Raw genomic sequence first — 19,980 nt, 5'->3', positions numbered from 1 at the left:
GAGTTTGTGTTATGTCGGGAAGAGAAAGAGTAACAAGTAAGTAGATAACTAGTTAATTTCTGGTAGGATGTGTGGTGTCAAGATAATGAAACAGGGTGCTATGTTTTAATGGGCTTCCTGTTTTCTACCTGTGGGGACAGAAGCCCATTCTGGAACCTCCCTACATTGAAGCCCATCACAGAGTCTGTACCTACAACGAGACCAGACAGGTGACAGTCAAGCTGCCCAACTGTGCCCCTGGAGTCGACCCCTTCTACACCTACCCTGTGGCTGTCCGCTGTGACTGTGGAGCCTGTTCTACTGACACCACGGAGTGCGAGACCATCTGAAGCTGGCGTGGTCTGCAGAATATAGCTGGCAGCCTCGGGCCTTGCCCACCCACCTGTACGGGCAGCACAGCAGCTCTCTCCTGAGTTCAAGGACTGTTTAATTTCGGTCCCACTTGTGGAAATGGTTACCCATCTTCTTTCGATCCAGCTCAGACACAAGGCCAGATGCAGCATACTTATGTTAGACATGCAAAACCATATTGGTGCCTTCACCAAAGTCATTTTTTCCTCCGATTCATAGACCTGCAAATTAATTTTTCTTTACCTGGAATTCTGGAACATAATTTCTACATTACATTTCCCCCCCACTTGGATTTACAATATGCCAGTGATACATTGGCTATAACCAGAAAATGGGACTAGGTAGTTGTCATGTTTTATTTAACCACTGATCTACAATATATTTATGATGAAAGGGCTAGAACTGAACAAGAACACTGCACTAGTCTTTCTCTGTTTTTGCACTAGTCTTTCTGACCCCAAGAAATCTAACCAGAAGCTTCCTTAGAGAAAATGCTCTTCCTCCCTTTTAACTGAGTATCTATCTACACGAGAAATAGAAGCTGCTCAGATCGATAGAGGGAAGTTGATAGAGTAGCTTAAATCAAAAGGTGTTTGAATTTGGGTAATTCTTTTTCTAAGTAAAATTTCTTAAGTTCCCTTAAGATCTCTAGTAAAGAGGTTACTTTGTGATAAAAAACACTCACTCAGAAAAAAAAAATGTCAGTAGAAGCTATCTTGTAGGCTTACAAATTGATGTCACTAATACTGACGTTCTTCCAAATCTATGGCAAAATGGCCAATCACAAATGTTCCTCCCCATTTAACACATTTTAAACTGAAATTGTAATTTATTAAACTCAGAGAAAATTTGCATGTTCATATTGGGTAAAATTGCACTGCTGGCTCATGGGGGAAGAGTCTGTGACAGTCTAGCTCTTGTCCTCTCTAAATCTTACAGCGGTTATTCTGTGACCTTTTATAAAACTCTATTGCTTTGCAGATGTCTTTAATCTTGGTAATTTGGGGATTGAATTTAACCTTAAGCTTTCTTCACAATATGCCTGGAAAATCTATATTAATGCCAATAAAGCACATTCTCTGTCTTTCAAATTCTTGAAGATTCCCAAAATGTTTTTTTAGTCTTGAAGACACTTGGACTAACAGAAGCACACTTAAAGGGAATACAGATTATTTTTATTTAAGCATTGATTTGGGATGTCATGATAATAAAGGACATAGATGACCCTGAGTAGCCTGGGTCTCTAACCTTGGGTGATCTTCACACATAGCCCTGCTGTATCACAGCTGGGAGCCAGAAGTCCTCTTTGAATGAGCAGTCAATGACGCCTCATGAAAAACAGTCAAGCACATTGTGGGATTGGCAGTCAGGCACTGGGACGGTGAAGTGAATATCTGGGAACAAAGGGCGTGAACAGAACTTACCCTCAACTTTAGCAGGTCTGCTCATGGGAAAGGAAGTCACTGTAACATAAAAAGTTTAGTGCTTGGGGTCTCTGCCAGGACAGTGGGTGATGGTTAGAGATGGCACTGGGTGGCACCGCTAAAGGGTTTTCAACCCATTTCTAAGAATTTCCCAAGTCAGTAAAGGCTTGCCCATATTTGAGACAAGATGACCACAGCATCAGTAAGGGTCCTGTCAGGGGATATTGAATAATACACTACAGTGGGATATTGAGGGCGTCTCATGAAGAATATGAGCGGACAGAATTAGGAATCCAAAATGGGGAGGTAAACCATTTCTAGTTTAGAAGCAATTGGCTGGAGGAACAAGAAGAGAGAATGATTATCACACACGGAAAAGAACTGTTGGCATTGGAGGTCTGACAGCAGCTGTAGCCTTTGGTTAGGAGGATGCAGCAGTTACCAGATTGCGGCCTGGTAGGAAGGGTGGTAGGGGGAGCAAATACTGAAGCAGGGAACTTTAAGGGTTAGCAGGACTGCTGCCATTTTAAAATGAAAAAAGGCCTCTATCTAAGAAGAACAATCTGACTAAGTGCTGAGTCATATGCTCTGTTTGAGAAATGGTCACATGAGAAACCAGGAATCGGTATTTGAAGACACCAGGGTACTCAGGGGAAAGTGATTGACTCTGACTGAGTGTAGGGAGGAATGGCTTGCACATGCTTGTCCATCATACCTATAAATACCAAGAACATGTTGCGCTTTCTGAGATGTTTGATGGTACTTGCTGACGGTCTCCCTATAACCAGTTCCAGAAATAAATTCTTCTCCAGCCTCTTGTTCCACTGCAAGAAGCAGCAGCTGGACTTAGTTGGCCGGTAATAGTAACTCAGCTTCACTCTCCTCCTATCCCCCTGTCTGCTTTGTCTTCCGTTGAACTAAATAGAAATCAGTGGAGAGATATAGAGAGCGGGAACCCACTGATTTAGTCATAAACGTGGACTTCCTGCACGACAAGTTGAAGGGTGGCTCATGGGGGACAGATGGCTAAGAATAGGTGTGGCTGTCTTGTGGGAAGCTCAGCTATAATGCAGTCGGCGGTAATGGTGGCTGTGGGAATACTAAGACAGGCTGTATGTAGCATCACAATGCCCCAGACTCCCCTGTGGTGAATTGGTGAATTGGTGCGGGATACACATGGAAAGGTCTGCACCGGCTAACACCATATCCCAACTTTAAATTAGCATTTTTGCAGTCTTCCCTGAAAGTGGCAAGGTTGGGTTGTTTAATGGAGATTGGTTTTTCTCTGGTTTTCTGTATAACCTCTAGGAAGATAGTATTTTGCTGTAGTTCAAATTAAATGTTATAGCAGAAGAGACTGAGGGGAAAATAAAGCAGAGTCACAAAGGGAAATCAAGAGACTGGTGCAGAGCAAGAGTGTATGCAATGAACTCATTTCCTAGGCAGTGCGAAGGCAGGTGCAGGGGAAGGCTACCTTTTAGGGAGTTCTAGATAAACTCTCAGTAACATCATATCCTTGGAAATAGGTTTACTTCGTAATTAATGAAAGGTGAAGAAGGATTTCCTGGAATTTTATTTTTCTTTGGAAGCATTTTTGAACGAACAATGTAAATTCTCACAGTTCGTCTTTAGATCCATTAGGTTAGGTCCATTGATTGAAATGGTAAGTTTCGCTTCCCGTTTTTCACCAGGTAGAATGCAAATGAGTCATGAGGAGGTATCAAATTCTTCTGCAAATTAACTCTTCAAATGAATTAGATTTTAATGTAATAAAATCATTTCAGAGATAATAAATGTATCAAATTGAAAATAATGGAGTGTGATAAATTGTATTTCACAAAGTTTAAGGAGACTGCCTGTCTATTAAGGGGACATTTTCTTCAAAATAATTTGCACCTTATCCAAGGATATTGAATTACTAACAGTCATCTCGAGGAAGTATACACGCTAAAGTACACACTTCAAATAGAAATCTAATTCTGATAGTTAGCAGATTCTATTCTATTTTATTTTTAAAAAATCTGACCAGAGGGGCACATGTGCTCCCCAGAGAGAGGTGCTAAGTGAGAAAGCACCCCTAATGGGACACGGTTGTGCCTCAATCTCGTCTCCTCCATTTCTTCTTCCAGACAGAAAGCAATGACTAAGCAATAACGCTTAAACAATTCTTCAGCAATTTCTGCCAATTTTATTTTCTGTTGAAAATATCTCCTAGCGAAGCAGTTTACTGGATTAGCAGAACTGTGGGCCTTATTTGCAAGATGAATCTTCTGGCATTTCTCTAACAATGATCTCCTGGTTTAATGAATGGGCTGGATTGGAACTGTATACACGTGTGTGGTTCTGGCGTGTCTGCAGAAGGTGCCCACATCCTCTGAGCAGGTGGAATCTAATACCAGGACCAAGGAATAAAGGAGAGAAAACAAGGGGGGCAGTTGGCGATGTAGGGCAGAGACTTGTCTCCAGTGCTAAGAATTTAGAGGGATTATTCTATTCTCTTTTCCAAGTCCTCACTATCAGAAGTAAAACAAACCTTTCCTAAGCTCTTTGGCTTTATATTTGACCTTCGGTTCCTCCAACTATACCATCTCTTTAGCATACTGAATACTTGAGTAAAAAATTTTTTTTTCTTAAATTTTCTCATATTCAGGATTGGCTGTGATTGGGTCACTGGGGCTTCTGAAAATTATGAGAAGCTCTAAATACAAACACTTTTCCTCTCCAAATATCTCTCACCAAACAGACGTTTTCTAAAAGACCAAAACATTTTTTAACAAATTTCAATATCATTAAGGTGAGAATAGTAATTTTCTCTCAGTGAGGTTAAGGATAGATTACAAGCAAGAAATAAATGGAAATATTTCCAAGTCACAAGTATAACTTAAAATCATCCCAAAGAGTATTTACTCACTGAAAATGAATTGTATACACACACGATGAAGGATATTGAATTACTAACAGTCAGTGAGGAAACACACATGCAAAAGTATGTGCACTTAACACAGAAATTTAATTCTGTTTGCAGATTCTATTTTCAAAAAAATTTTGCCAGAGAGCACATGCACTCACTGGAGGGAGAGGGGAAAGTAAGACGTACCTCAATCCCTTCTCCCTCCTTTTGGGATTTTGGGCACACACGTACACATGCCTGGCGTGTTTCTCAAGGTGCCATGTTGGGACTTGAATCACAGTGTTGGCCATGTGGGATCCATCCACCTTAACCACTATGCCACTGAATGGACCAGCAGGTTTTCTGTATGAAACATATTTTCTTGACTTTACTGTGCTGCTCATATAAAATTCCTAAGGTGTCCCGAGTGAGAGGTGCGCCGTCAGTGTCAGGGGACCTAAGCTTCTAGGCAGTTCTGAACCTCCATCTTCCCTTTCCTTTTGGAATCTGCATATCGAAAGTAAAATATCTGGGGGGACTAATTTTACTGAGTGGGATACAAACATCCAGCATTTAAAACTACATTAGAAATGATTTTACAAGGAAGAGTTTGTTCAGCTTTTGGCTCCTTGTTGAGCAAGTCGAGAAGTTAATGCTGAACCATCTCCCTATTGAAACATCAGCACCCGCTAATGAGCAACTGAGTCTAACTGAAGTAGGCTGCAGATTTCAGCATTAATAAGCTCTGAACCAACTTTAGGACAAAGCCAAAAGGAACGAATGTGCCACAAGCTTACCCATGCCAATCTTTACATTGCAAGGTGTGGACGAGGGGAGAAGGAATGACTGAGTTCTGATCTAGGGGTGTGTGTGGGGGTCTCTCTTTTATGGCCCTTGCTTAGTTCATTGTACCTAATTGAGCAGAAATGTGTTTGTTCAAATAAAGAGAAGCTTTCTGATATCCTGCCCTGGGATTTTATTTTACTATTGCAGTAAAGGGACTGTGAATCAAATATTTAAAAATTATAGTTAAGTGAATTCTTGAAGAGAAATCCATCATTGATGCCAGTTTTCTCTCCCTTTTAGTTTCTTATGAAGAGAATACAGCAGACTTGACTTTGTGTCCTGAGGAAGGAAGTGGCTGGGTGGGGTGCAGGATTGAGGCACCGGGCTGAGGAAGGAATGCAGTCCCTGGTGTAAGCAGGTTTTTTGGGAGCTTGTATCACAGTTACAAGCAAGAAAAGACTAGGAAGACATTCATGAAAATGAAAATAATCTTTGGTAAGATTTCTTTTCTTTCTTTTTTTTTTTTTTTTTGGAGAGGTTTTTGCTACAGGGCATGTGCGTTCACCAGACATACAGAGACAGAGAGACAGAAAGCGAGAAATCACCCCCCAGGGGGGATGGCCATGCCGTAATCCCTTCTCCTCCATTCTCCTCTCGGGATCCTGAGCACACACGCACACGTGTGTGGCATGTTTTTCTAAGCCACTGGGTCCAGGACGCGAACTGCGGTTGACTACATGGGAGTCCAGTGACATAGCCATTACGCTAACTGCTGGTCCCAGATTTCTTTTTTTTTTGGATTTGATCGTACCCGTCCAAGAATGTTAGCTGTTTTGGCTAGCCAAACAGTTCCCAGATGTAAAAGCTGTCCCAGCTTAAAGGTTTTTCAATTGAAGGGTAATCTTGAGACACAGGTGGGGGGTCCCTGTTGCTTAGAGCATGAGGGAGGTCACTTGATCAAAAGTGCTAAGATCAGACCTCTGTCTGCAGCGTGAAGGGAAGCCTGCTACTGGGCTGAGATGGACGGCCCTTCAGGAGGTGGCCTCTTATGGCTGTACCTGCACGGTGACATCGGTTCCTTATTCTGTGATCAAATCACTAACATTCTAGCCGGAAAATTAGCTAGACCATTTACAGGTACAAAGGGAATGGTGATCCTTGGGCTCTCTAGTTTTGTTTGTTTGTTTGATAGTAGGTGTGATTTGCCATCAGAACTTCTTCGGCAATGGAATTTGAGTGTGACAGTAGGAGTGTGTGTGTATACGAGGGGTAGGGTCTTTAAAAAGTTCGTGGAAAATACGTGTTATGAAAGAATCTATGTAAGGATTTCAAAATTTTTTTTACTATCAGAACAAACTCAGGGGGCTTATAAAACATTCTAGATGCATGTGTGAATATGCCCCAAATCCTGACAGGATAGAGAAATGTAGGGAAAAGGATTATGGTATGACCACACCCCATTGGAGGGATGCTTTCTCTTTCTGGTAAATGCATACACCCTCTGGCAATGAAAAAGAAAGAGACCCAGGGACTAGCAGTTAGTGTAATGGCTATGTCGCTGGACTCCCATGTAGTCGACTGTGGTTCGAGTCTCGGACCTGTTGGCTTAAACTCACACCAGGTGCGTGTACATGCGTGCCCAAGCTCTCTAGAGGAGAATGGAGGAGTAGGGATTGCAGCGTGGCCATCCCCCTGGGAGGGTGATTTCTCGCTTTCTGTTTCTCTGTCTCTCTCTCTCTTTCTGGCGAGCACATGAGCCCTATAGCAAAAACCTCTGAAAAGAAAAAAGAAAGAGACCCATACTTCACTTACACTTTGCTAGGAGCTTTCTGAAGTCCCTTGTATGTATGATATTTTTAAGGGCTCTTGTGCAGAGGGTGGGGTGTGGGTAGGGAAAACAAGACATTGTCCCTAGTGATTGGTAAAAATATGTTGAGTGAGTAAGACTGTGTGGTCTGTGCCTGAGGCAGTAAAGAGATGTCTGTGGAATGAGCCCGTCCTGCTTAGAGGGCAAGTTGTGTGCAGTCAGTCCTTAGTCTGTCATTTACGGTGCCATGGCATCAAAAATTTATGCCTCAAAAATTTGTTCTCCATTTAATAAGTTTATAATTTCATATGATATAAATCTTATTTCTCCCTTTTGGGAGAAATTTTTTTCCTCTCCTTTATAACCACCCCAAAGCCTTTCAGAGTAGAAATATTTTAGATTTAGCAAATCTTTTAAACCAGATGCTGCTTTTCTGCTTTCAATTCAAAAATATGCATATTCCTTTGCTGCAGCTGGGTAGCACGTGACAAGAAAAAGGAACAACTTCTGACAGCCCTCTTATATTTCCAGGGAATGTGAACAGCTCAGCGATTAGCCTAAAGGGGAGCCAAAAGATAGAATCATGGAGGCAGGCAAAGTTGATGGCTTCTTCGGCAGGTGGCTGTATGTTTGGATATAAACACTGGTGATGAACTTGGTTATCTAATAGACCAGCACTTCTACTTTATTGTTGTTATTATTTGAGAGTTCACCCTCCCCCCCAATAGGGTGTGTGTGCTCACTGGAGGGAGAGAGAGAGAGATAGAAAGTGAGAAATCACCCTTCAGGAGGGATGGCCATGGCGCAATCCCTTCTCCTCCATTCCCTTCTCAGGATTTTGGGCATGTGCGCACACGGCCTGGTGTGAGCCTCAAGCTGCTGGGTCTGGAACTCTAACTGTGGTTGACAACATGGGAGTCCAGAGCCTTAGCTACTATGCAACCTGTTGTGCCCATCACTTTTCCTATTTTATTGTGCATATATATCACTTGGGGTCATCTTTTTCTTTTTTTTTTTTAAAGAATTTTTTCTTTTCTTTTCTTTTCTTTTCTTTCCTTTCTTTCTTCTTTTTTTCTTTTTTTTTTGTTGTTGTCATGATTTTCAAGTCACTGGGCCTGGGACTTAAACTATGGTCAGCCACCTGGGACTCTAGCATCTTAACCATCGCACCAGCTGCTGGCCCCACTTAGGGTTTTTCTTTTCTTTCTTCCTTTCTTTTTTATTTTTTTAAAATTTCTTATAGATTTTTGTTATAGGATGTGTACACTCACCAGAGAAACAGAAAGTGAGAAATCACCCTCAGGGGGATGGCCACGCTGCAATCCCTTCTCCTCCAGTCTCCTCTTGGGATTTTGAGCACGCATGCATATACAGTGTGAGTTTTAAGCCGCCAGGTCCGGGACCCAAAGTATGGCTGACTTTATGGGAGTCCAGTGATGTAACCATTATGGCATCTGCTGGTCCTGTTATTTATTTATTTATTATGCAGATTTTGATTCAGTAGGTCACATGGATGCTGCTGGTCCATGGACTGAACCCTGAGCTGTCAGGCATTCAGTGATTTCCTGTTCTGAGGTCCAGGGTGGGCTGTTTTCTCAAGTGGCAGATGGAGACACCTTCAGATAAACCCAGAAATGAGAGTAGGAAACAAAGACTATTTAATGACTTAAAAGTCAGGGCATGGCACAAAATAACCTAAAGGCTGGTGTGTACACGGAATAAGAATCCACTAAGCACGACGAAGGCACAGAGAGAAGAGCCAGTACACAAGACACAGGCTGTACAGCACCGACCTGTGTGCAGGTCAGCCATGCTCTGGTCGTGTCGTTTCCTCTCTAGACATTACGCTGGAGCAGCATGGACTGTTGCAGTTAGGATAAAATTCTGCTGAGATGTACCTTAGACCGTAATTATTGCTTACTCAGAGCAAAATCAATTTAAACCAGGTGATGAGAAAAACGTAGAATTCATTAACTCTCTTGCCTGTGGCTCATCTAGGAGTAAAAAATCAGATTGCTTTCCAAAATTGATTTAAAAAATGGCAAGTAGTGATAATTTTAGATGTGTATTTACAAAGCCGCTCCAAACATACTGCCCTACTCAAAAAGTGCTTCTATTTTTTTTTTGGTCCCCAAAGAACTAATGAAAATTTAAAAACGAGCTTACTCAGGGCCATGGGAAGCCAAGTGTGCCAAAGTTGTGTTAAGGCAAGACTCAGATCTGGATGCTGGGGACTCTCTTCTCACAGTGCTGTAGATACCACATCCCTGTTCTGCAAAGATAACTTCACACAATGGGAGGCTTGTACTGCAAATTACAACAAAATTACTCCAGCTACAATGTCATGAAGCATCCGAGCTACTCAGAACTCATAGAACAAAGTTACCAGGGTAGAACATGTTTAAAACACAGATGCACCAGAACAATCCTCGTTTTTGACAAAATGTCCCCAATGAACAACAACAACAAAAAGATGGTGACCAAGATTAAACATTTAGATTTTACCCTTATTTCCTGAAGTATAATTTCAAAGCCAAGAATTGTTGAACCAAACCCTCTTTGATTCCTTTCCCTTCAAACCCAAAGAGATCTTCCAAAGAGTATGGCTAAGTTGCTGGTGCCGGTGCTGTTCGTCGAGCAGGGTGCTTTAATTTTCTTTCTGGTCTTTATTGAACACGAAAATGGATTGTTGCTTTATCGTAGATGTTTGGATTCTACTATTGCAGTTGTGCATTTTAAATGCAATTTAGAAATATTTCACTGAAGACAAATATTCATAAACTGTCTTTCCAGATATCCCAAAGTCATCCATTCAAGAATATAAAATCATGTCTGTGCTTAAGAAAGTTTTCAAAATCATTATTCACTGATATTTCTTGGAATGTTTCTCTGGACTGCCTGCCTTATATAAGGTAAGAAGGTCTATTAATGACCCAAAGAGCATTGTCCAGAATTTCATGTACTTTTAGTGAACTATGAAGTGGAATTGTCTAGAATTATCACACTAGTCTTGTTGACTGACTCTATAGATATGCAGCCCATGTTTCTAGAAATCAGGTGGAAGTCAACAACTCTTTGGGAGAACTGTCAGACCTGCGTTTTGTCTGGTGTTTGGTTTCCACTTCCTCTCCATTCTCTAAATGTTTCCTTTTTTAAAGTGCCTACCTTCCTTTGTATGAAACTCAGTTTCCCTGACCTTCTCTTTTCCTGTTTCTAATGGTCTTTGAAAATATTTCATTGAGTTTTCTTATTTGTACCTGGGCAGCTTAGTCAATGAGACTTAGGAGAATAGCTGGTGATACAGTTCACTCTGTTAAGAGAAAATGCACATTTTCCATTGTGGCAGCTAAATATAGGGATGGATTTAAAAATGAACACATAATCAGTGAGATAATAATAATCTCCAGCATGGTGTCAATCATTCCTTTAAAGCAAATTTCAATTTCTAATCTTGTATTACTTGATCTCATGGATGGATTTACCTTCATGAATGTAATGTGGTTAATTGAAAGGTTTAGCTCAAGCCAAATAGTTCTTGAAGATGCTTACTTTGTAAAGTTACTGCTCACAGAAATTTATACCCTAAATAAAGGCATTTTTGTTGGCTGCAAATTGTAGATTTAGTTTTATTTTCTCCTAAAATTGTGAGTATACTTGTGATTGCTCTTTTACTACCATTTGTAAAACAAACAAACAAACAAAAAACCAAACCAAACCAAAACAAACAAAGCATTTATTGATATACTTACTTGTGATTTATCAGGTTGCTGGGTCCAGGACTTGCACCACAATTGGCCATGTGGGAATCCAGTGTCTGAACCACCATGCTACCTGCTGGTCTCATATATACTATCATTTTAATACTATTTCTTATTAGTGGTCTTTCTTATTGAAAATTATGTAGGGTTATATCCATTTCATTTAGTACTTCATTTATGGACCAGAAATATTTCAAATGACTCTTTGCATATCATGATCAGATATATTGTCATTGAAGTCCCTGGACCAGCCTCTCCTTTTCTGTCATATGTGTGACTTAGTTTTTGACTTTCTAGCTTATCTCTTCCTGATTTAGAGTTTCTATAGCTATTTCCTTCAGTAATTTTTTTTTTTCTTTTAAGAGATGAAGGGAGTTTATTTCTGTACCTGATGACACGGAGACAGTCAGCAAGCACCATCGAACTGTCTTGAAAAGCTCAAGCACATAGTAATTGTGCTTTGAGTACAACTTTTCTTGGCAAAAATCAGGCCAGGTTTCTTACTGTGGAAATGACTTTGACTCGTATCTTAGTGTTTTTTTGTGTTTTGAAAGTGGCTCAAGGAGTCTGTTAATTCTACCGAACAACTAACCATCTACTAAAAAGAAAAATATGTCAAACTAGTTACTTATTTAAGTCATTCAATTGGGATTATAGTGCTTATACAGTAGAGACCAGGCATAATAGGGTATAGATCAAGTTTTTAAGTCTAGCTTATTACTAGTTTGATAGACCGCCTTATTTATAATAGCGTGCCCATTTGACGTTGTGTTTGAGATGTAGAAGATAAAGAGATGCAGCTCCAATAACTGCCTGTAAAATCCCCACTTAATATTTGTAAGAAGGAATCAATTACACAATGGAGCTAAAGGGCTCTGGATGAGAAGCAGAAAAACTGAGATCTCTCCCAGCTCTGCCAGAACATACTTTTCTTAACCCATTTAGTCCTGAGTTTCTTGTTTGTACAAAGGATTGGACTGTAGTTTCTGGGGCTGTTTCTAGCTCTGAACATGGAAGACGCTACTCTCAAATGAAGATCAGCTGTCACTGCTTGACTTCAGAATAGGCTGTGAACCACCTTCACATTTCTGTCTCTTTTGTGATTGCTCTTTTACTACCATTTGTAAAACAAACAAACAAACAAAAAACCAAACCAAACCAAAACAAACAAAGCATTTATTGATATACTTACTTGTGATTTATCAGGTTGCTGGGTCCAGGACTTGCACCACAATTGGCCATGTGGGAATCCAGTGTCTGAACCACCATGCTACCTGCTGGTCTCATATATACTATCATTTTAATACTATTTCTTATTAGTGGTCTTTCTTATTGAAAATTATGTAGGGTTATATCCATTTCATTTAGTACTTCATTTATGGACCAGAAATATTTCAAATGACTCTTTGCATATCATGATCAGATATATTGTCATTGAAGTCCCTGGACCAGCCTCTCCTTTTCTGTCATATGTGTGACTTAGTTTTTGACTTTCTAGCTTATCTCTTCCTGATTTAGAGTTTCTATAGCTATTTCCTTCAGTAATTTTTTTTTTTCTTTTAAGAGATGAAGGGAGTTTATTTCTGTACCTGATGACACGGAGACAGTCAGCAAGCACCATCGAACTGTCTTGAAAAGCTCAAGCACATAGTAATTGTGCTTTGAGTACAACTTTTCTTGGCAAAAATCAGGCCAGGTTTCTTACTGTGGAAATGACTTTGACTCGTATCTTAGTGTTTTTTTGTGTTTTGAAAGTGGCTCAAGGAGTCTGTTAATTCTACCGAACAACTAACCATCTACTAAAAAGAAAAATATGTCAAACTAGTTACTTATTTAAGTCATTCAATTGGGATTATAGTGCTTATACAGTAGAGACCAGGCATAATAGGGTATAGATCAAGTTTTTAAGTCTAGCTTATTACTAGTTTGATAGACCGCCTTATTTATAATAGCGTGCCCATTTGACGTTGTGTTTGAGATGTAGAAGATAAAGAGATGCAGCTCCAATAACTGCCTGTAAAATCCCCACTTAATATTTGTAAGAAGGAATCAATTACACAATGGAGCTAAAGGGCTCTGGATGAGAAGCAGAAAAACTGAGATCTCTCCCAGCTCTGCCAGAACATACTTTTCTTAACCCATTTAGTCCTGAGTTTCTTGTTTGTACAAAGGATTGGACTGTAGTTTCTGGGGCTGTTTCTAGCTCTGAACATGGAAGACGCTACTCTCAAATGAAGATCAGCTGTCACTGCTTGACTTCAGAATAGGCTGTGAACCACCTTCACATTTCTGTCTCTTCTTTGGTTTTAGGACATAGTTTTATTCAATCTCACAGCAGAAAAATCTTTTTAGAAAAATGAACTAGATCTGGCCATGAAACAGAGAATGAAAGATGAACTTAGTGGAATTACATTCACTCATTTAGTCTGCTTGGTTCTATATTTTATTTAGTGATTACCTCTGGAGCCTGTGCTCCATCCAGACACTAACAGTTTCTCTTCAGGTTCCAGTTCCAGGCCAAGCAGTGATTTTCTCACTGTGAGCAAGTTAATCCCCATGGCCCATTAGGGAGGTGATGAACTGGGGTGCTATTTGCCTATTGAGTGCACACGTCTGGAAGATTCTCCTTGGTGGAGCAAACATAATGCTTTCAATTTTTCACCCACATCAATGAGAAGTGGGAAGTAGCCCATTAGCAAGATGTGACCATGTAATAATATAACAAAACCGGCTAATGGAACTTCCTTTATTACAGGGCTAAATGCTCATTATTGTTTGTAAAAGATAAATTTATAACCTCTGAGGAGTTATAGTTCATAGTTGATTTCTACTTACAAACACAGAAAGGTTCTTGTTTTCTCTAAATGTCAAGCTTTGACTAACAAAACTCCCGTTTTCTTTTAGGTGGTGTATGTGTGTGTGTATGTGTATTTAAGAAAGTGTCTAGCAATTAATGGGACAGAGGGGAAATAGTATTTAAAACGCGGAAGAATGGAAGACATATTTCTAAACAAATAGCCCCCACCCCATTGAGGGGCTGTCCTGGGAGGTCTGAATAGAAAAGATCCATGATCCATGAACATTATTCTTTTTTTTTTTTTAAAAAAAAGAGAGATTTTTGCTATAGGGTGTGTGTGCTCACTGGGGAGACAAAGAGAGATAGAGAGACAGAAAGCGAGAAATCACCCCTTGTGGGGGATGGCCTCACTGCAATCCCTTCTCCACTCTCCTCTTGGGATTTTGGACACACATGTACATGAGCCTGGCGTAAGTTTTAAGCCGCTGGGTCTGACACTTGAACTGCAATTGACTATATGGGAGTCCAGCAATGTAACCATTACACCATCGGCTGGTCCCCTCACATGATTGTTTCCTAGTGCTTCCTCTAGAAGCAGAAAAGATTGGAAAGAATGGCTTTTTTTCCAGTAGAGGAAGTTTGAATTTGGAAAGTTGTAAACTAAAATTGATGGAATTTCATGCTGCAAAAATGAACTTTGCTTATGCAAGTAAAATAAAAAAAATGAAGTGCCTATCAAGGTGATTCCAGGGCACTTTTAAGCAAGGAAGACTAATTAGAAGCCTTCATAGCCTCTAATTAAAAGGTAGCGAGTAATGCACTCTATGCTACAAGATACTCCTGGATGTTTGGAACTGTGTATAGAAAGGGCACGCGATTCCTGACTGGGAGCTTTTACTTCCCCAAGGACAAGGTCTCTCGTGTAGAACATCATTCTGGAAGGCAGGAAACAAAAGGATCCAGAGCTTGGCACCCAAAGATCTAACCCCTACAAATGTATTTGAAAGGATGAATATAGGAAACAGGGAGATGTAGTATCTTTGTACAAATTATGAAAGGGAAATGCCATGTACATGGAATGGGCATGCATTTGGGGCAAAGTGAGAAGCATTTTCAAAGGCAGAAAAACTGAGGCACTTTGCTTGACCTTTGGGGATTTTTAAACACGTGTTTTTTTATGCCCAATGGCCAGATCCTTCTTCAAGGTCAGGTTATGACTGAGGAGAGTAAAGAGGAGTGGAAACCTGGAAGAAAGGGAAGAAAAGCGCTGGCAACAGGGAAGAGATGGAACAGGACAGCCCACTTTGCTGAGTGAAGGGTATTTCAGAAGGTGGGTCCTGCTATATTCTGCCCTAAACCAAATTGGATGAAAAGCAAAAGTACTCCTTTCTTAGAGTCAGTCCATTTGCAGTTTTCTATGGCACATAATATGGGAAAAAAACAGGCCACCTCGCTACTTAAGCATGTGTAGGTGAGTCTTTGGCACAAATGCAGACGGCAACAATGCAGATGGTGCTTTCTTTCAGCCAGGTTAAAAAAAATCACGGCTCTGTAAATTTCCAAAAGTTCAAATGTTTTCTGTAATCAGGAATTCAGAGGTATATGTTGATTCTAATAGCTTTGGTAGAAACATGCTGAAAAGAGAAACGAACATAAAATACCTTGCCCTTAGGCTAGTTTGGCATAGATTTGTAAGGCTTGAGTGAACTGAAGATTAGAAAATGTCTTGAAAACATACAAATGAATATACATGGTTAGAACAGCAGATTCAGGAAAACAAAATGGTGGGTATTGTATTCCCAGGTTTTGTAAAAGACATCAGGTAAGACCACTCATCCAGGAATTGAGGTTCCAGGTTTTGGGTTTCTGTGATGACTTTTCAGCCTCAGGTTCACGGAGTGGGTGTGAAGTGCAGGGTGGCCTTCGCCTTTGTTTCCAACACATGCAGCAGCGGCATGGTCTGAAACCCAGGCCCAGCATGCTCTTAGAGGTGCAACGTGGATGCTTCTGGCTGGCAGGGGGACGTGGCAGTCGAATCATATGCTGGGCTTGGGAGGGCTCACGGGGTGGAGGTGTGAGCCTCTGCATGAAGGGAGCTCCTTTCTGGTCATGCCCTCTTTTTTGGCTAGAGATTGGTGGCAGAGATCGGTTGCTGTTGTCACCAGTAGATGGGATGGAAGCGGGTGTCAAGCAACCTCAGATAATTGAACAGCAGTTGTGACACTCAGAGCAGTGCCTCTTCTTTTTCTTGGGGTGAAAAATGGTGAGGATTGCTTCATCAAAGACTGCCTTGAGACCTTTTTGTGTCAGGGCCGAGCATTCCAAGTAGCACTGTGCTCCAATCTTAAACACAAAAGAGAGAAAGGCATGAGAGGAGAAAAAAAAAGAGAGAGAGCGAACACAGTGATATCAACGCTGTTTCTCCCACCAATGGCTTGGGGGCTTGGCTGGGTTGTGTTTTCTGTTTTGCATTTTAATGTGCATCTGCCATCCTAATTTTTTTTGGTATGTTTACATTTTTTAAAAATATCTTTATATTAGCAATAAATGGTTGTGGATCACTTTTGTAAACAATAAATTCTACAAGTGTTTCACAGCCACTTATTCCTGACATGAGTTACAAAAAATACAAAAATATCAACTCTAAGGAAAGGATTCAAAACTGGTGATATGATTTAAGTACATTTTGTGAACAAGAGGGCTGTCCAAGTCCTTGGGATCCTCTCATTTATATGCAGAATGGGGAAATCAAGTTCAAGTGAAACATATCTCACTCTGCATGTAGTAAGACAAAGTGTCACCTTGGTTGATAAAGCATATAAAGAGTGGGTGAGGAACCAGCAGGTGACATGGTGGTTAAGGCACTGGACTCCCTCATGACAGACCGTGGTGCGAGTCTCAGACCTAGCGCTTTGCTTTCTTCCTTTCCTTCTCTCTCTCTCTCTGGTGAGTGCATGTACTCTCTAGAAAATTAAAAACAAAACAAAACAAACAAACAAAAACTTAAAAAAAGAGATTAAAAAATAAAAAAGAGTGGGTGATGTAGTTTTGTAGGTATTTATTTATTCATTCATTTAAATTGCCAGAGGCCATGTGTGTTTGAGAGAGACAGAGCCCCTCAGCCAAGCCCCCAATGAGTGAAGTGTGGTTATACTGCAATTCCTTCTCCTCTATTTCTCCATCTCTTCGGATTTGGGGCATGCACGCACATGCTCCCGGTAAGTCTTTCAAGCCACCAGGACCAGGAGTGAAACTGCATTTGGCCGTGTGAGATCTATCTCCCAGTGCATAGCAAGTTACCACTTTGGTATAGGGTTGACCTGAGGTAATTGTTTAAATAAAACTTGTATTCATGATAGAGTGTGTGTGCATGGGGGGGGTGGGGAGGGGAGAACCTTCTACAAGGTTTGGTCACTCTGTGGCCCCTTCCTTCAGTCCTGTTAGATCTTGGGTGTTTTTCAGGCTGTCTGGGCCTGGGATTTGAATCTCAGTCACCATGTGGCTTCTAGCTTGGCAGTTTGGCACTCTACCACCTATGCTGCCTAATTGGGTCTATAGATCATTTTTGATTAAAGTGTACTACTGTTAAGGTACCTCTCAGTAAGCTAATACTTGATTTTTAAAAAGTCTAATTTATTTATTATTATTTTTTAAAATTTGACAAGAAAGACAAAGAGAAAGAGAGGGAGAGAGAGAAAGGGAATATGAGAAAGCAAGCTATCAGGTCCAGGACTTGAACTGCAGTTGGCCATGTGGGAATCCAGAGCCTTTAACCACCACGCCACCTGCTGGCCCTGTCATTATTATTTTTAACATACTTTAAAATAGCATATTTTAAGAAGTTTTATGTATTTATTTATTATTTTATTTTATTTTTTAGTTTGCTATGGAGTGTGTGAGCTCACTAGAGAGAGGGAGAGAGAAAATGAGAAATCACCCCCTGGGGGAGGGATGGCCATGCCACACCCCCTTTCCTCCATTCTTCTCTCGGGATTTGGGCATGCGTACATATGTGCCTTGTGTGTGTTTTTTTTTCTAGCCGCCAGGTCTGGGACTCAAACCATGCAGTCAGCCATGTGCGATCAGTCACCTTAACTACTACACCATCAGCTTTTCTTAAAAAACAAAATATGTAAATATAAAAATCACAAGCTACATTTACTGACAGACATTCTCCCTGTTAGTGTACAGTCTGTATATTTAAATAATAAGGTATTCTGAAGTTGTGAAGAGATTAATTGCAAAGATTTTGAAGATTTCATACTATGGTATATTTGATTATTACAAAATCCCTATGAGAAATATAGAAATTTAGGCCTGATTTATACATTCCTTTTTTTTTTTTTTGGAGAGATTTTCACTATAGGGTGCGTGCGCTCACCAGACAGACAGAGAGAGACATTAGAGACAGAAAGCAAGAAATCACCCCCCAGGGGTGATGGTCACACCGCAATCCTTTCTCCTCCATTCTCCTCTCGGGATCTTGGGCACGCACGCACATGCGCCCAGTGTGAGTTTTAAGCCACCAGGTCCAGGACGGGAACTGCGGTTGACTACGTGGGAGTTCAGCAACATAGCCATTACGCTAACTGCTGGTTCCCAGGTCTCATTTATACATTCTCATTTAAAAAAATTACAGGCAGGAGCAGGCCCATATAGCATGATGATTAAACCCTCTGCATAGGGACACAGATCTCACATGGCTGACTGAGATGTGAATTCCAGCCGTGGCTTGAAAAGCATGCAGGGCACAGGTACATGTATGCTGCAAATCCTGATGGGGTGGAGAAATGGAGAAAAAAGAACCGTAGCATGACTATACCCCACTGTGGGATATCCTCTCTCTCTCTCTCTCTTTCTCTCTCTCTCTCTCTCTCTCTCTGGTGAGTGCATTTACTCTCTGCTAGTCAGAAAAAAAGAAAATAAATTCCAGGCCAGGGCAGCCCACTGGCAGCCAGCTTCATGTAAAGGAGACCTGAAATTTTAATTGCTCACAAGCTCACTGTGAGCCAACAATATGATGTGGGTTTTTTTGTTTGTTTTGTTTTTGTTTGTTTTTGGAGAGGTTTTTGCCATAGGGTGCTTGCGCTCGCCAGACAGAGAGACAGAAAGCGAGAAATCACCCCCCAGGGAGTATGGCTACGCCACAATCCCTTCTTCTCCCTTCTCCTCTTTGGGTCTTGGACGCTCACACACACGCCCAGAGTGAGTTTTAAGCCACCAGGTCCAGGACTCGAACCACGGTCAACCACATGAGAGTCCAGCGACATAGCCATTACACTAACTGCTGGTCCCGGGATGTGGGCTTTTTAATATTAGGGACATCTGTGGACCAGCAGGTGGTGTGGTGGTTAAAGGCACTGGACTCCTACATGGCTCACTGGAGTTTGAGTCCTGGACCAGGCAGCTTGCTTTCTCACTTTCCTTCTCTCTCTCTCTCTCTGTAAAATTGGAAAATAATGCTAACAAATAAAGTTACATATATTTTAAAAATATTAAGGACATCTGGAGAAATACTTCTAATTTTTGCCTCACATCATAGAATAACTGGAAAATCAGATCCAGAAGAGGTTGGCGGGATGGCAAGATCCTGCCATCACAGCAGGTAAATGGTGAAGACAGGCCAGAAACACCACATGCCTGTTTTGGCCAGGAGCTCATGTAAATGACTAAGACAGCGCTTGTGTAAGACAACAGAGAGAGGTGAGGACTGTGGTAGACCGTGAAGTGCATGCCCTCCCTAGAGTGAGCAGACTTACTCAACTTCCGTATGGGAATGCTGGTTCACTGTTGCCCACTTTTATATTTTTCAAGAGGATTTGGAAATTTGGATTTTTATTTAATATTTACCATTTTTTAAAGAGAGATTTTTGCTATAGGGTGCATGTGCTCACCAGAAGGACAAAGAGAAACAGAGAGCAGAAAGCAAGAAATTATCCTCCCAGAGGGGATGGCCACACTGCTATCCCTTCTCTACCATTCTCCTCTAGGATTTTGGGCACACATACATGTGCCCTGTGTGAGTTTTAAGCTACCGGATCTGGGACTCGAACTGTGGTTGACTATGTGGGAGTCCAGTGACTTAACAAGTATGTCATCTGCTGGTCCCATAATATTTACCATTTTAAAAAATACTCAGTGGGCCTAGCAAGACACTCATGTGGAGT

The 19,980-nt window shown here is 41.0% G+C and overlaps 1 protein-coding gene across 3 annotated transcripts in view; it reads right to left on the bottom strand.

The window, feature by feature from the left end:
- Positions 1-15,365: 15,365 nt before the first annotated feature.
- The window catches only part of RHOJ (ras homolog family member J), a 108,645-nt gene continuing 104,030 nt past the window's right edge, over positions 15,366-19,980 (bottom strand). For all 3 annotated transcript variants that reach the window (XM_006142385.2, XM_006142384.2, XM_006142383.2), the window contains one exon: positions 15,366-16,156. In XM_006142385.2, the coding sequence (XP_006142447.1) occupies positions 16,010-16,156 (147 nt within the window). In that variant the 3' untranslated portion in view covers positions 15,366-16,009. The remainder of the gene's footprint in view (positions 16,157-19,980) is intronic.

The sequence above is a fragment of the Tupaia chinensis genome, unplaced genomic scaffold, assembly GCF_000334495.1.
Source record: "Tupaia chinensis unplaced genomic scaffold, TupChi_1.0 Scaffold000075_1, whole genome shotgun sequence".
Taxonomy (NCBI): domain Eukaryota; kingdom Metazoa; phylum Chordata; class Mammalia; order Scandentia; family Tupaiidae; genus Tupaia; species Tupaia belangeri.
The sequence above is the reverse complement of the archived record's forward strand: the minus strand, read 5'-3'. Positions and strand labels throughout refer to the sequence as shown.